This window comes from Amborella trichopoda, chromosome 3 (genome assembly GCF_054954075.1).
Source record: "Amborella trichopoda isolate Santa Cruz 75 chromosome 3, AtrichopodaSantaCruz75HAP2 v2.0, whole genome shotgun sequence".
Taxonomy (NCBI): Eukaryota; Viridiplantae; Streptophyta; class Magnoliopsida; order Amborellales; family Amborellaceae; genus Amborella; species Amborella trichopoda.
This window is the reverse complement of record NC_142338.1, coordinates 45737811-45754396: the sequence shown is the minus strand read 5'-3', so window position 1 is coordinate 45754396 and position 16586 is coordinate 45737811. Positions and strand designations below refer to the sequence as shown.

Genomic DNA, 16586 nt, shown 5'->3' with positions numbered 1-16586 from the left:
AAAACCTCCATAAATTAAATTATCCGATCCTCTGGTTATTCGTGTTGTGGGATACTTGTGCATGTTCCATTTCCATGTTCTCTAAGTTACCCAAAAGTGAAAATGTAGAAAGAACAGAAAGAAATCAAAAAGGAAAATGTTTCCTGAGGAAAAACCAAAAAAGAGAAAGAAGAAAAACATTTTGCCCTGTTGTGAGTGGGCCATTTTTCTTTTTGGTTTCAGTAGAGAGATTCATTGACATAAAATTTCTGGTTCTATGAGTTTTGGTGGGTATCTAGTTTTGAGTTTTCGATTATTCTAATCTCAAATTTCTTTGTTAATTTTATTGCTGTTGTTAAGTGGAAAGTGTGCTTTTTTGTACCATGTTTCTTAATCCAGGTTTTTTCTATGATGAAATTGGGGTTGGTTGTTGAAGTTTCCTTTAAAGCCCTCAATCTTGAATGCTCAATTCCTATAAATACAATTTGTAGCACTCTTTTTTCATATACAACTTACAACAGTGGTTTATGAGTTAACATGTTAAAAAAAAGAAAAGAAAACAGCGGTTTATGAAGGATTGAGAGAGGAGAATTTAATTTAAAGCTTGAGATCTAATCCATTTATTTATGAAGGAGCAATTAAAAGCTTGGTGGACCTGCACTTTGTATCAGTCTTCATGGATGTACCCATCTTAAAGAATCAGAATCCTTGGCTTTTTGAGCATCTAATATCAGAATCTGGGCATTGAGTTGTAAAGTAAAAGCTCAAGTTACAGCAAAAGCAACAGAGAATTACATTACAGTGTTTAATTGTAAAGAGAGAAAAAAGGAATAAAAAGCTAAGCTTAAGAGAGAAGGAATATGCTTCTTTGCAGAGAGCATTGCCTTATAAGTTTCTGAGCTCAAAATCAAGCCTCAGGGGCTGAAAGGCTGAAGCTTTTGTTGGTTAGAGAGACAAAATGTATGGGCAGAGAGGAATGTTTAATTCTGGCTCGGGGGAGCAGTCTGGTGCGAATGGCGCAGGCAATCTGAGTGAGAGAGATGCAATGTTATCAAGGGATCCCAAACCGAGGCTTAGATGGACCCCAGACCTCCATGAGTGCTTCGTCGATGCAGTGACCAAGCTTGGAGGACCCGAGAGTAACTCCTCTCTCCCTCTCTAACACACACACATACATACACACATCACATAGACAGTATGTTTTCTTTCTTTCTTTGTCCCGCACACGTACATGCACACGCACACACATGCACACTTGCATTGTCTCTATGTTTTCTCGAGAAAAAGGGTAAAAAACCAGAATGGGGGCATAGGGATTGAATTGGGGTTCCTTTCAGGAAAGGCATGGGAGGAACTTAAATATGTTGTATATCATTATCGATCTTATCTCAACTATTTGGGATGGGCCATCCAGGTATTTGGTCACAAGTTTAGTACCGTCAGATCATTATATTGACGGTAAAGGGGAGTTGGACTCACTAGAACATGGACGTAAATGGCCAAAATGGCCGGTCCCACCATTGTCCTCTTCACTATCCAGTCATCCATTAAACGGTGATAGATATTCATGACCAGTGATCCTAGTACATATTTCCAGAAAGCACCATCAAAATTGACGAGACTACCTTTAGGATGCACCACCTTCCCAGGTGTTAAGGTGTGGGACAAAGCCATGCGAGGGTATTATCGTCATTTAACGGCCATTGAGGGTATTATCGTCATTTAATTTAATTTTTTCAATTTCCAAATGAGGCGAATGTGTTCCCGAAAAATGGTCACAGGTGGTGAACTTGTACGAACATTTTAAATGCTTACATTCGACAGCTAGCCTATGGGCATCTGCCGTTCGTTCTCACGATGAACGGCGGGATGACTTGCCTCACCTACATATTTTTTCACAGTTACCTTTAATTGAGGAATTGAAATATTAAAAATCCATGAAAGCATTTTTATACAAAAGTTTCCCTAATCTTTATGGAAATGAGAACTTTTCCTTTTTTTTTATTGAATTTCACATTGCCTCTATTATTTATAGGAAAAAGTTTATATAAGGGTGAGGTCCTAAACAATTAAATTAACGACCACCTCAAAAATTCACTAGAAGAGGTTGTTTTCATGTTAAAAATCCTGAAATCGATCATCTCGACCTCAAGATTTATGGACATGAGAAAAAAATATATTTCAAATATTGAAAATAGTGCATCTTGTAATGTATTTTTTGGACCATCGATTTTTAAGATCTTCAAGTGTTCATAGATCTACTTGGTTTACAATGCTTTAAATTTTCTAATTAGAGATGAAAATGAAATTTCAAGCTATCACAATGAATTTAAGTACTAAAATAACATTTTCTGATAATATTTGGAGGTATGCCTTCCTTTGAATGTTTAAAGCCTCAGCCTTACATAACCCACAGCGTTTTTGAAAAAAAAATATAGTTAAAGGAAAAAGTATATATAAGGTTGCAACCCTAAAATGTAGAACTACAGATGCACCTCAAAAATCCATCGGTAAAGGTTCTTTTAATTTTGAAAATCCCTCTAATTGATCATCTTGACATTGAGATGTATGATTATGGAAAAAAAAAAAAAGGTTTTGAGTCTCAAAAATAGTACACCTTATAACACATTATCTAGACTGTCCATTTTCAAGATTTTGATATGTTTATAAATCTACTTGATTTTAATCATGTTTGGAGTTTAAAATTTTATAATTAGATTTGAAAATAGATTTTGAGATAATCTTAAGAATATTTTACACCAAAATCATATGTTATGATAAAATTTGAAGGTGCGCTTAAATGGATTGTTTAAGGTTGCAACCTTATTGAAACCGCAGCCATAGTTAAAAGAGGGTAAAGGAGTAACACGAATCCTAATTGCATTTATCCTAAAGAAAACACAGTAAATATTTTGGTACCTTTTGGATGTGCGATTAAAAGGACCTTTGATAATTTGATTTTGCCTCTTTGTTGTTGAGAAATACAAAAATGCTAAATACCAATTTTATGTCACGAACATACAAATAATAAAGAAGCAAAGTCAAATTATCAAAAGTCATTTGGATCGCATGCCCAAAAAGGAACAAACCGCTTGCTGTGTTTGCTTTAGGATAAATTCAATTAGGATTCGTGTTTCTCCTTTACCCTCTTTTAACTATATTCTTTTAGAAAAAAAAAAAAGTTAAACTAAACAAAAGGAAAAGTAAAAGAAAAAAGAAAAGACAAAAAAAAGAAAGGGAAAAGTTACCCATTTGATGTTTAAGGAATTTGTGTGTTTCAGAAGCCACTCCAAAGTCGGTTCTGAAAGTCATGGGCTTCAAAGGTCTCACTCTGTACCACCTCAAGAGCCATTTACAGGTAATTCCTTATTTGCTTTTTTTTACTCAGGCAAACTCTCTTCAGTCTTTTGTTTACTTCTGATTTTTTTTAAAAAAAACAAAAGGTCTTTTGTTTACTTCTACTTGGTTATAGGGGTGGCAACAGACTGGATCAATACCCAGACCTTGACCCGGACCCGAAAAAATGATATGGGATCCAGATCCGGGACCTGGACCTGAACCCCTGGATCCAATTTTTGGAGCCACGACCCGGTCCATCCCTCGAGTCCCGGGTTAGGTTAGGGTCCATTGTCCCCTTGATCATGTGATTATTGTTTTTTCCAAACATTTGCAAACAAATCTCAATATTTAATATAAAGAAAAAACTTATAAGATTGCAACCTTACACTATTGAAATAAGCTGCAACTCAAAAGTCCTCTAAAAGAGGGTGTTTCAATATTTGAGGACTTCAACAGTATGGAAATGATGAAAAAAGAGAATTTGAAGTCTTAAAAATGATTCATATTGTAACAACTTATTTGGATCATCTATTTCGAAAGTTTTTAGGTGTTAATAGATCCACTCAATTTATACTATTTAAAAAAATTTACTTTCCCCTAACAGGGGATAAAAACATATTTTGAAACTCTTATAGTGTTTATAAGGCCGCAACTACGTCCCCAAACAAATTTCTCTATTACACCTTACTGCACCTTATACAAACTCACCCATATTACAAAGAGCCCCACAGCTTTCAAATACCCAAAATATCCCCGGCTTCTGCAATAGAGCCATCATGAGTCTAAAGGTAGCAATGGACCCAGACCCGACCCAACTCTAGGTATGGGTCTAAAAATTCAAATATTGGATCCGAACACTATTCGGGCTGTCCAAATGTTAATAATATTTTAATATTTTTTTATTTTTGGATCCAATCTGTTCCAAGTCCGAGCCTGGTCGGGGCCAAGTCCCATAATTTTTTTCAAACACCCTGACCTGATCCGACCCGTTGCCACCCCCCAGGTCACTTCCATGCATCTAACCACACTTAACCCGGGCTTATATGGCAGAAATACAGATTAGGGAAGCAACCACGCAGAGAGAGCAGCACTGAAGGAGGAAAGGACGGTGAGTGAACTCATATAATTTAAATTTTTTTTTATAAAAAGATTATAATACCCTCATATTTTCTCCATTATGATATGAGAAAACTTTATATGTTCCCCCTACAACATAGAAGTTCTATCCTCCAGTCTATTTTTTATTAAGAGAGCCACTCACCGTTTGATCTTAGATCCAACGTCTCAAAGTATTTTATTTTTAGTTTTTTTTAATACTTTTCTGAATATGAAATTTGGTACGTGCCATCTTCTCATTGGGGTGCGCACCTACAAAAAATATTCACAATAATTTTTCGATAAAATATAACGAGCGAAATACCCTTTGAAACTTTTAGAGGTATTTTGGTTGAAAATATTTTTTTAATATTTTTCGTTAGTGCGAGTTTAATAGAAGAATGGACGTCCAAAATTTGGTGTCAAAATAGTTTATATAAAAAAATTAAAAATAAAATAGTGTAGAGATGTGACCTTGTGATTGAGACAATCTTAGCCCTCCACTAAAAAATGGACGATTGGATAACGAGGAGGATAGAACTGCTATATTGTAGAAAGAACGTAGAAAGCTTTCCCCTGTTCTTTTGGATGTGTTTGTAAGAGCAACTTAACTTTGAAGATTTTGGCAGTATAAACTTTACCCGAGTTTCAGGTTCTAAAGTTCAAAAATGTCTAAAACTACGCACCCACTTTTTTTTTTTTTTTTTTAATTTTTCAAAATCAAAATAAGTAGATTCTTTTTTTTGAAGAAAAGTTACAGAAAAATCCATTTTTATTTTCACACTTTAGAAATTGTCCATGTAGTTCATATTTGACACTCAAACCTACCTTTACAGGGCATATTTTAATCATAGCTCTTTTTTATTCATTGGATTAAAATCAAATTTGGTATATCCATATTTTTCACCATCACACATCTATAAAAACATATTAAAAAATAATTTAAAATAATAAATAACCAAAATACCCTATAATATTCAAAGGTACTTTAGTACTTTTATTTATTTGAAATGACTTCTAAAATATTTTTTATGGGTGTGGCACAGTGAGAAATATGAATATACTAAATTTGAGCTAAATCCGATTTATAGAAAAAAAATAGAAGTATAATATATTATATAATTTCTAAAAATGGGATTTGTGGGTAAAAAATAAATAAATACATGGTGTAATTTTGTTAATTCTAAAAATAAAACAGGTTTCAGTAAATTTCAAAATAAGTATTCCATTCCCAAGTTTAGTTTGCATTTTGGTGAATAGATGTGCTTCACGTGAATACCTTTAACTTCTTCCTCACTTTTTGTGAGAACTTAGGTGTCCCAAAACGTCAAATGTCAAGCTAGCCAAGTTTTGGCTTTAATTCTCACCTTCAGTATTTCTATATGACTGTCATGACTATGACCACCAGCACAATTTAAAATAACTTCTAGTTAACTTCTAATTCACAGCAAAATTTAGGCCCAATTCATTTTCTCAATTTTAGAATTTAGGTACAATTCAATTTCTCAGTTTTGGGTTGTGGTGATGCAAATGAAAACGAAATTCAAAATTCAAACTTTTGTCGGAAATACTCTGTAGTTTTTTTATTAGTTTGTAAGTTCAATTTCTATGCCTTGAGGATGAAGGAATCTTGGATATTTTTATGTACTGAAAAGGCCTAGGTTTGATGCCATTTCTTTCAATTTACAATCTATGGCTAAGTAGTAATAAATTTTGTAGTTCAAAGAAAAGGCAGTGAAAGAAAAAGCAAAACGAAAACTAGAGATGAAGAGCAGGTTCAGAGGATTCTATTGAAATGAATTGGAAAAGGTGATGACAAAGAAAAACTTCTGAAAACTTAAGACTTGGGCATGGAACCACGTAGGTCCTGAGTCCTATTCTACCGGTCTGACGCATCTCAAAAAGATTCAGCCAAGTCTATGAAAAATTAATACAGCGACATTAGGAACCAGTGGTACTCGGGCACTTGCTGAGGTTGTTCCAAGGTTTTTCGATGGGATCCTGCACCCTGCTGGGTCCGAGTACCTTGAACAGACTTCCAATTCAGACTTGCCAAGTGTGAAACACTGAAATAAACATATCATGGATGTTTAGTGAATGTGTATTCTATTTTGGATAATTGATGAATGCATTTCATTGCTAACTTTTGAGACAGGCAGTTTAGGTAGCCAAAAGCCCCCTATACTGGCAACTGATAGCGCCTTACGACAGAACAACCAAGGGTAAGCCATTCTTGTTCTACTACCAAAGCCAATTTTTCCCATTTCATGGTTAAACTTCAAACCAGTGTCCTTTTTGTGTGGTTTCAGTCGTCAAATCCTTTGAGCTTCCTTTATGTGGGTATTCATCTTCACTGATTTAAGTATCAATGGGGTTTGTACTTCGGCGTCTTATCGTGGCTTTCATCTATATGATTTTGGGTTGAATTTCCAGCTTACCCACATGAAGAAGGAAAGAGGGAGCAGGAGGGAATAATGCTGCTCCGCCCTCCATGTGAGAGAGAGTGTGTATGTGTGCCAGTAGTGATTGCCAACACTGGGATCACAATCTGTTGACAGATTGCTGATTTTCTTGCTGTTTCACATTATTTTCCACATTTCATCTTTGGAAGAGAATGAACTTTCTTTCAACAATTTTTGTTTATTGATTGAAAAAAGAAAAATGAGTTTAAGAATCACCATTCTTTGCTAACTGAGTCATGAACTGATTTAATCAATGCTGATTGAATGAGTAATGACGCATAGGTTTTGTGCTAAAACAGGGAAATCCAGATTGCACAGGCTATTCGTTATCAGATAGAAGTACAGAGAAAGCTCCAAGAGCAGCTAGAGGTAATTTTTCCTCAGAATCATTAGTAACCCCTAGATTTTTCATGAAATAAAGATTTCTACAGTTAATGAACAATTTGAAAAATAACCAAGCTTCTCATTCTAATTTTATTTTTCTGCAAATCTTCAATCACAATATTGTGATGGAACTATTATTGTTAGTAACATTGTTTGGGATTGGCATGCATGCTATAAGATAGCATTCGTTGGTATGCCACATATCATGTGTGCCATGGTGTGCAACCACCATCTCTTTCAACTAGTTGGAGAGCTTGCAAATGATTTATTTGCTTGCCTGATGTACAGTGAGGAGTTTGTTGTTGTGCTGGCATCAAAACCCATATCCATTTTGTAAACCTAAGCCCATGTCTGTACAAATTGCATCTTGGTCCTCTATCAGAGTAATGCTATTATCAAATCACTCCACCATCGGCACTACCTCCATCATCATCATTACTATTAAAATAACATAAGAGTGACAGTTTAAGTGACAACTGCATGTGAATTACATCTTCCTCCTGGTAGTAACCGGTTCAAAGCTAGAATTAAAAGTTTTTCTGTCCCCAATCCTTTCCTCTCATTTTCCCTTGTCCTTTGGCGTTTCTCAAATCAGGTGCAAAAGAAATTACAGATGAGGATCGAGGCCCAAGGAAAGTATTTGCAAGCAATCTTAGAGAAAGCCCAGCAGAGCCTCAGATGTAAGGTGCACTATCGTGATCAACTTATCCTTTCCTAAAGCTTCTTAAATAGATAATTAGAGGAACCATAATGAATTTGCAAAAAGTTACTTACTTAAGCATAATTTTTTTGGAGCATAAAACCGAAATATCTTATCTCCAATATGTATGTGAGCAGGAAGGAGTAGAAGAAGAGAGCAAGGTTGGGTCTGATTACCAGAAAACAGCAGCTGGAAGTTTGGATCTGAATGTGAACCAGGGGTCATTGGATCTCCAGATCTATAAAAGATATTCATAGAGGCACATGTTTCTTCCTATAGTTTTCTTTTTTATTTTCTTATTTGTTGTCTTTTAGAGGAAAATTTGTTCAAAATTTTAGCTTTTATACCTTTTGTATTTCCTATGTGTATGGTAAAATACATATATGAATTAGCATCACAGCTGTTTATTCAACTCGAATCTCAGTGCAGATATAATTGAAGTGGTTTCGTATTTCTTCCTCATTTTCTTCTTTTATTTGCCGATTATTGCATAATTTCTTATTTGTCTCCTAGTTGTTGAAATCTCAGACCTTGAGCCTTGTTTGTCAACTTGGACCCAATTTAGACAAGGTAATATTTGCTTTTCACATTTTCTTGTATTTTAAACTCAATGCCTTCTTTGAAATTCCATACTGAATTTCAGGCTTTTCACCCCAAGGTTGAAGTAATTAGTTTCACCTGAGGAATTAAAAATTGCTATTCAGATAACTTTTTTTTTTTTTTTTACAATACCATGAGCACATATAGCATTCTCCTATGGGAGCATACTGTACATTTACTCACAAAGGATGTGCTTTAGAGGATTATTACTATGCGAAGTTTTGGAATCCACTTTAGAAACATCAAATGGATGCGTTAAAGTAAACGGATTTGCTCCCAAAACCATTCAAAATTGGGCAGTCTCTGTTCATTTTTAGGGTGCCATTCTTTTCAAGCACATAAATAGGGTGTACAGAAGTTTTTTCCACTTTTTGAGATGGTCGTTAGATTGAGGAAGTCACATTGCCACAATTTTGCACCCTGAAAATACTCTAAATTAGGGGTTTAGCCGAGGGAGTGTATCTCGGACATGCTTTGGCAAATATCATTCTAGAACTATAGAATTTCCAATCATTTTTGGCTCATTTTTATTCAAATTTCAGGAAATACTACCAAGTCCTTTATAGAAAAGGGTGCAGTTGGTATACGGATGCATCCGTAGGTGTAGAGGTAAAGTGCACCTTCAAATTTTATCATAGTATATAATTTTGATGTAAAATGTTCTTAGGATTAACTCAAAAACTATTTTATATCTAATTATAAAATTTTAAATTTAAAAAATTGTTAAAATCAAGTAGATCTATAAACATATGAAAATCTTGAAAATGGACAGTGTAGATAATATGTTGTAAAATGCACTATTTTTTAGACTTAAAATATTTTTATTTTCAAAGTCAAACATCACGAAGTCAAGATGATCAATCAAAGGGTTTTTCAATATTAAAACCACCTTTTCCAATGGATTTTTTTAGGGGCATCCGTAGTTGGAAAAGGATTTTTGAGGGACATCCGTAGTTCTATATTATAAGGTATCATTCGTATATAAACTTTTTCCTTATAGAAAAGGACACTTGTTTTTCAACTGAAAATTTTTTTTTATGGATTTTATGAAATAGTCAAGAATTCTAACAATATATTATGTTGGCTCCCCAGTAGCTTGGGTGCTGCCCAGTTGGGCGGGCCATCCACGCAGCTGGGAGGTCTCATCTCCCTGCACTGGGTTGACCCTGGAGGACGACTAGTCTCCCAAAGCACCCAAAGCCCTTTTGGCGAGTGCAAAATTTGCCCTCGATAAAAGGGCAAATGTAATTTTCTCCCTATAGAAGTAGAAATAGTATTTGGAGTATTTTGGTCTCAAAACCCTAGAGAACTATATGTATGCCTCAAAAACTACTTTTTAACTTAAAATCAATTTTTTTAAAGGATCGAATTTGAATTCAATGTATTCTTGTGAATTCGAAAGGCATTTGATTCAAAACTTTTTGTATATTAAAGTAGTTGCAGAAGAGAGCTTTTGGCCACTGAAACTAACTGATTCAAGCCTACTTTGGTTGGTTTTCAAAATGCTAATGAATTTCATTTTTTATTTTTAAGGTTTTATACTTTTTACAAGTATTGTTTTATGTTATGTTTTTTCTTACCATTTTTTTATTTTTTTTAAAGTGGACCCGGTTTCTATGCGGCCAAGCCCGCATATGTAGAAATGCGGGCCTCTTAATAAATCTATTTTTGAGATGGATTTTAAGACTTAATTTTAAGGATATGTAATCTCTAACATGGAGATCATGAATATGAAAAAATAAATAAATTTTAAAAATTTAAAATAATAATTCTAGTAAGAAAAAATTTGGACCATTAGTTTCTATTGTTTTTAGATGAAACACCTACTTGCATCCATTTTTAGATGGATGCTTTACACTGTCTAGACCGTATATGTAAAAATGCGGTCCAGCCCACCAAACAATTTTCTTTTTAAAGTTTGGCTTTACGTTTATGTGAAATTTCATGGGTAGCTTTTTGTTTTTAATTTTTTTTAGGTTTTTCCATGTTTTAGATTATAATATATATTTTGCTATATTTTTAATATATAATGTAAATCTGAAAGTTTATAATTTTTTTTTTTACTACGTTTGGCTTTTCTGCAATTTATAAGGCAGATTTGAGAATACCAAATGTTTGGCTATGTTTATAATTTTTAATGTAAAGTTAAAGTTTTATAATATATTTTAACTATGTTTGGCTTTATAAAGCAAAATCAAGAATTTATAATATATTTTTTAGCTTTGTTAAGTCTCTGGGAGGTCGCCTTCCCCGTCTTCTTGAACTTCCAAAAGAAAAAAAAAGAACTAGGTATTGCTAGTGTTTGTCATGCATGCACAAATATTGTGACTCTGCCATTGTTTGCACTGTTGGGCACATATGTTACCTTAAAAAAACATATCAAAAGATCAAGACCTAATTTTTGGGTGAGTCAGTGGGGGAGAGGGCCTCTACCCTTGGTAGGAATTGAGTTTAAGACCTAACGTTGCAAATCGTCAAGCGCTAACGAATGAAGCCCGGGCTCTTTTTCTAAGATCAAGACCTAATAGTATTCAAAAAATGACTTTGTTTTTTAAACCCTTTATAGAGATCAATGGAGGAATAGCATTCATGTATCCGAAAAAAATGTATTTATTATGGGTCTGTTAGGAAGCATTCACTATCGTTGATAATTCACTGTTCCAATAAAGTTAATCTTGATGATGAGATGTATGTATCTAGTTGTGTCCATCATAAGGTTATTTGAGATAAATTTATATGTAATTTTACATCTAAGTTTAGTTTTAAAAAATAATTGTTATTTTATTTAAAGTAATTTGTTGAAATTACATGTTATTGGTAACTAAAAATATAGAGAAATAATTAAAAGTGAAAGTGAAATATTTTAATAATATAAAAATTACAAAATACGTATCAAATAATGAATAAGATAATATTATCCCGAATATATTAATATGGATTATATACAATGAGACCATTTGCTTTTGATACAACGTGGTCACAACTACTTAGAACCATCCAAATACCATATTTGTGACACTAAAAAGAATCACATACTAAAAGTGAATGTTTAAAGTTATAAAACTCAAGGTCCAAACTTTTTATTTTAAAGATGATCAAGGGGCGACTCTCAAGTGGATAAGAAATTTCCCACCCAAAAAATTCTCCCCTAGTAGCTATTTTATCTACGGTTGGCAACGGGCTGGCACTAGCCCTTCGCCAGGCCCAAGCCCAGCGCTAGCTTTTTTGGGCTTAGGAGGGTCAGGCCTGCCAAAAAAAATGATGAAAAAATAAAAAATAGAACAAGAAAAGAAAAGAGGGAAAGGCCAGGTTGGGTCGGGCTGAGCCCAGCTAGGACTGGCCTTAGCTCGGCCCTGAAGCCACAATTTGTGGCCCAAGTCCTACTTCTTTAGGGCCGACCCGCCCGGCCCATTGCCAGCCCTAATTTTGTCCAATGGAATAATAGAAGTGTAAGCCTGGCCACGAGTGAGAAATTGAGCAAACCAAGTAAAAAAAATGCATGTCAATGAATATTTGTGGTCCCTGTTCTTTTTCATTATCCACTGTGGATCTCTTATCCTATAGGAAAAGCCTATCCTGTGTTGGGCTTTTCCTTGGCTATGTGAGTGAAAAAAGACCGCAAAAAATGTCAGCTGTTGCAGGGGCCTCTGCAACTTCAACCTACCCAATCTCAAGGCAGCCACTCAAAACCACCCAACATTCTTCAAAACCACTCTCAATACTTCCTATCAGTTCAGCACAAAACCAGGTACCAAATAACCCAAAAAGAGCAAAATGTGAATAAACCCATCTAAAGTTCCACACGTTTTTTTTCTTTTGATTGACATTGTTGCAACATATTCCAAGAAAGAAGGATAAATACCCACCGATTGTTTTTTCAAATTGCACATGAAACCACAGATATTGTTAGGAAATTTGATGAAATAACGGATTCTGGCTTCAATTTTGAATAGAAAACCACCTTCTATGGATTGCCATTGTTAGAAGCCAAAAGTGGTTTTCCCAACAATCAGTTAAAGAGGCTTTCAAAGGGGAGGGTGTATAAAAGCCTTGAAATCAGTGCAAAAACAGCTGGTGCTTCAAAGAGCATAGAAGTAGAGGTGGACAAGCCTTTGGGCCTCACATTAGGCCAGAAACCAGGTGGTGGAGTTGTCATCGCAGTAAGCTTTTCTATAATTTTTTAGTTTTGTGGGTTGCTATTTTTCTGTGTCTGTCTTTAATTCAGCTACTTCCTTTTCAATTGTTCAGATATATTTGGTTGCTTATTACATTTGTTCATTTGCTAATTGTGATACTTATTAAATTTGTTTATTTGGGGTTTGTTCATCAGTGGAAATTTGAGTGAGGACCATCTTGGCCAGTTATGTCTATATCTGCTCAGTTAGATGAGTGACGACCATCTTGGCCAGCCATTGCCGATAACAAATGGTCGAGTCTGCATGCAGCATAATGTTTTGTTTTCTTGTTTTCATATTGGCCATTTCCTTCAATACTTGCGAATTATAATTACATTCTCAAGATGGTAAACACCTATAAAAATGCTTTCTTGTTCACAAAAACAAACTCCATAAAATTTAGGATTCTCGGATTAGATTTACCTTGAAGTTATTAGGAGAGAATCCCTAGTTATTTGTATATACATTGGATATAGTATTTATCAGATAGTTTCTTTTTCCGATTGGATTTCATGTTACATATTTCCACTTTAATTACCAGTATTTATTATAGGAAGGATAGAGATTGGACTGTGTCTGAAGGGAGGCTACCCTGGACTCCCACTTTATAGTCCCCTGCAATAGATACCCTGTCCAAAACTTTCTCTTTCTTTAACGTGCTGCACGGCTTGAATCACATATGTCCCTACGCTTGGTTATTTACAGATAAAAGGGTCAATTTCCATAAATTTATGTAAATTTATGCTCATAGTTTCTATAAATTATTGACTAAAATTTATATTCATATCTAATTCAAAAATTTCCCACTAATAATACTAGAAAACATATTATCAAAATTAAAATTTGACACTTGGTTTTATTAGCACTTAGCAACATGGAGTTTCCTTTGTCTTGATTGTGAGATGAGTTCATTGAACACAACCTCAAGGTTACAAGAAGAAGTGCCTCCCAATTGAGTTATGCTTCTCCTAGTAGCTACAACTAGCATAATTTCTTTATTTAAGCAAAAGTATAAATTGGCTTGTTTTCTTCATTTTAGGGGATTGAAAAAGGTGGGAATGCAGCAAAATCTGGTTTAAAAGTTGGTGACCAAGTACTGTACACAAGCAGCTTCTTCGGGGATGAACTTTGGCCAGCTGATAAGTTGGGTTTTACCAAAACTGCCATTCAAGCCAAGACTGACTCGGTTTACTTCGTAGTGAGCAGGTAGGTTCCAAACAAAGGGTAGTTTCATTGTTACTGGTGGTTTGAACCTTGAATTGTGTTCCTCATAAAATATCAAATTAACCTGCCTAAATAATATTAGGGGTTGCAAACGTTACGTACATTTTTGTTTCCTATAGTTTTTTATCATCAATCAAGCAATCAGATGATGTCAACAAGGACAGTGGTGATTGTACCACTCCTCCCCACAATGTCTGTGACTTTGAGCGGAGGACAATTCATAGTTGACATCTGATGGCCGAGGTGATGCAAAAAAACTGTAGGAAATGAAAGGGCTCTCTTGCAATAATTTCCACAATGTTAAAGGGTCCGAAGTCTAAAGCTCCACATTGTTCCGCATGCAAACCAAACTGCCTGCACATAGCAAGGAATTTGTTATATATTGGGGTATAACTATCAGAGAACCAAGAATCTTCTTTTAAGTTTAATGCAATATACTAAAAAGGCAAGCTTCTATACTTCCCCTACTGTATAAAACTTATAAACTTCCCTCTCTCTATCCAAAGGTCCATTGACTCCATTCTAAATGGATGGCTGACATGACCCCAAGCACAATGTCATGCCTCTGTACTATTTTATGTTTAACCTTTTTTCTACAAAACATTTTGACACCCAAAATATTAAACTCTCACTTGTAAAAAATATAAAAAAATATTCCCAATAAAATACAATGACCAAAATGCCCCTGAAAGTTTCAGAGGTATTTTTGTTGAAAATATTTTTTGATATTTTTTTTAGGTGCGCCCCATTGAGATGATGCCATGTAGTAACTTTCATTTTCATATAGTTTATAGAAAAATAAAAAATAAAATATTCTGAAGCATTGGATCTAGATCAAACAGTGGCTCGCTTGATCTAAATTGATCGGCTAGATGGGGGCAGTATATACCTTTTATACAGTAAGGGAAATATAGAAACCTTTCCCAATACTAAAACCTCTAAATTATGGATAGTCTACAATGTAATATAGGTGAAGCCTTACATGCAAACTGCATGTGAAGGGTGATCTTCACCATCCATCAACCCCTTGAATAAAGCCTTGGTGTTAGTAACAGTAAACCAGGTAAGAGCTCAACTAGGGGTTATCATACATTTCCATCTTAGCCCCAACAAATTGACTGAGATATCTCTACCCAAAATTGATTGCAACAGAGGAAAATCTTAATTATTTTTACCTTTTTGTGGACATTATTGTGGACACCATAAATACCTCTGTTCCTTTGTATAATGTGCAACCTTATTTCTTTATTTTTGCATAATGTACAACCTTATTTCTTTATTTTCTGCCTTTTTTTGGGGGGGGGGGGCACATGGCAAAGAGGTGTTGAAGTAGATGTGAAGAGATTGCCAAAGCGCCCAGCTCCTCCTCAGTTTGGGCGGACCCTCACAGAGGCTCAAAAGGTACTTTTTTGCCGATTTTTTTTTGTTAATATTTATTTATTTTTTATTTCAAAATCTAGCAAAGCATTGTCAAACCTGTGTTTTAATTTAAAAGTGGAATAAGCGTTCGTGGATTTTCTTAAGCTTTCATTGTCAATTTGCAGGCACGGGCTACTCATATTTGCCTGGACTGCGGGTACATTTACACTCTACAGAAACCTTTCGAGGAACAGGTCAGTAATCCTTTTTTTGTTTTTAAAATTGACTGAGAGTATCGTATTATATGGCATATGGTTAACTCTAAAGGGGACTGCTTCCATCCTTTCTCAATCATGAACAGTAGAGATTAACCATATCTATGTGAACATCCATGATTTTTGCACTATGGTTGGTCTCCACCATTTATCACCAGAAACACATGCTAACCCTGGGTTGTGCGACATACCATACACCACTATAGCATACTTCAGAACCAAATAGACTAGTACTTGATACCCACAAATCCGCCCCAAGTCACACATACATAATTCAATATTCAAAGTTTTGCTGCAAAATTTATCTTAATTTCCATAGCTTCACACTAATATTTTGTTTGGGATTCTCATAACCCCACAAGGTTTAGTCTTCTAATTTTTCCTTTGTTTCTCTTTTTTGCAGCCGGATACATATGCGTGCCCGCAATGCCGAGCACCGAAGAAGCGGTTTGCTGGCTATGATGTGAACAGAGGAAAGCCAATTGGAGGTGGGCTGCCTCCCATTGGAGTTATTGTGGGCCTCGTTGCGGGCATTGCTGGGGTGGGTGCACTACTTGTCTATGGCCTTCAGTAATAGCAGGCCCTCTTAATTTTGCTCTTTTTCTTATTCTTGTCTAAATCTGCATTTGTGGAAGGAAGCCCAGCTTCCTTATTCAATTCATGGACACTTAGAATCATACAAATGAATAAAATTCTGCATCTTAACCTTTCAATTTATTATGTCCATGCCACACACACGTCTTACTCGCATGTGAGGCGTGAGAGAGGAGGTTCGGGAAACTGAGAGGGTCCAACTGTCCTTTGGTAACAAAATGAGTTAGAGTTCGCGTAATGAACCTTAATCATTACTCTCTGAACCCTACTAAGTTGAGTTTGAACTCTTGGGAATGTATAGGAAGTCACTCAATCAAAATAGTCACTCGATTTCAATAAAATTCTAGGCCAATGACAAAGGAAAACCAAATCTGAATTTCTCTTACTGAAACTTGTAGGA

The 16586-nt window shown here is 35.1% G+C and overlaps 2 protein-coding genes across 6 annotated transcripts; both read left to right on the top strand.

The window, feature by feature from the left end:
- The first annotated feature begins 895 nt into the window (after positions 1–895).
- On the top strand, positions 896–8421 carry LOC18443923 (myb family transcription factor PHL11). Of its 4 annotated transcripts, none has more exons than XM_088860913.1 (7): positions 896–1118; positions 3261–3337; positions 4369–4426; positions 6578–6635; positions 7175–7244; positions 7855–7939; positions 8097–8421. In XM_088860913.1, coding segments are annotated over exons 1-7 (531 nt in total). In that variant the 5' UTR covers positions 896–937; the 3' UTR covers positions 8099–8421. The 4 variants fall into 4 exon arrangements, with proteins under 4 accessions (XP_088717039.1, XP_020528923.1, XP_020528924.1 ...); XM_020673264.2 differs by having other exon boundaries at positions 7855–7944; XM_020673265.2 differs by having other exon boundaries at positions 6569–6635.
- A 3733-nt stretch (positions 8422–12154) lies between these two features.
- ENH1 (rubredoxin family protein) lies at positions 12155–16305 on the top strand. Of its 2 annotated transcripts, XM_088860911.1 has the most exons (7): positions 12155–12307; positions 12513–12719; positions 12890–12987; positions 13774–13940; positions 15278–15359; positions 15503–15571; positions 15996–16305. In XM_088860911.1, the coding sequence occupies exons 3-7, from the start codon at positions 12985–12987 to the stop codon at positions 16164–16166; spliced, it is 492 nt and encodes a 163-aa protein (XP_088717037.1). In that variant the 5' UTR covers positions 12155–12307; positions 12513–12719; positions 12890–12984; the 3' UTR covers positions 16167–16305. The 2 variants fall into 2 exon arrangements, with proteins under 2 accessions (XP_088717037.1, XP_006854166.1); XM_006854104.4 differs by lacking the exon at positions 12890–12987.
- The last annotated feature ends 281 nt before the right edge of the window (positions 16306–16586 follow it).

Excerpts from the sequence above, each read along its gene's own strand:
- LOC18443923 (XM_006854103.4), top strand. The coding sequence starts at position 938 with ATGTATGGGCAGAGAGGAATGTTTAATTCTGGCTCGGGGGAGCAGTCT. Across the intron at positions 1,119-3,260 it reads CAAGCTTGGAGGACCCGAGA|AAGCCACTCCAAAGTCGGTT; the intron begins GTAACTCCTCTC and ends TGTGTGTTTCAG. Across the intron at positions 6,636-7,174 it reads TTACGACAGAACAACCAAGG|GGAAATCCAGATTGCACAGG; the intron begins GTAAGCCATTCT and ends GTGCTAAAACAG.
- ENH1 (XM_006854104.4), top strand. The coding sequence starts at position 12,185 with ATGTCAGCTGTTGCAGGGGCCTCTGCAACTTCAACCTACCCAATCTCA. Across the intron at positions 15,360-15,502 it reads CCCTCACAGAGGCTCAAAAG|GCACGGGCTACTCATATTTG; the intron begins GTACTTTTTTGC and ends GTCAATTTGCAG. Across the intron at positions 15,572-15,995 it reads AGAAACCTTTCGAGGAACAG|CCGGATACATATGCGTGCCC; the intron begins GTCAGTAATCCT and ends TCTTTTTTGCAG.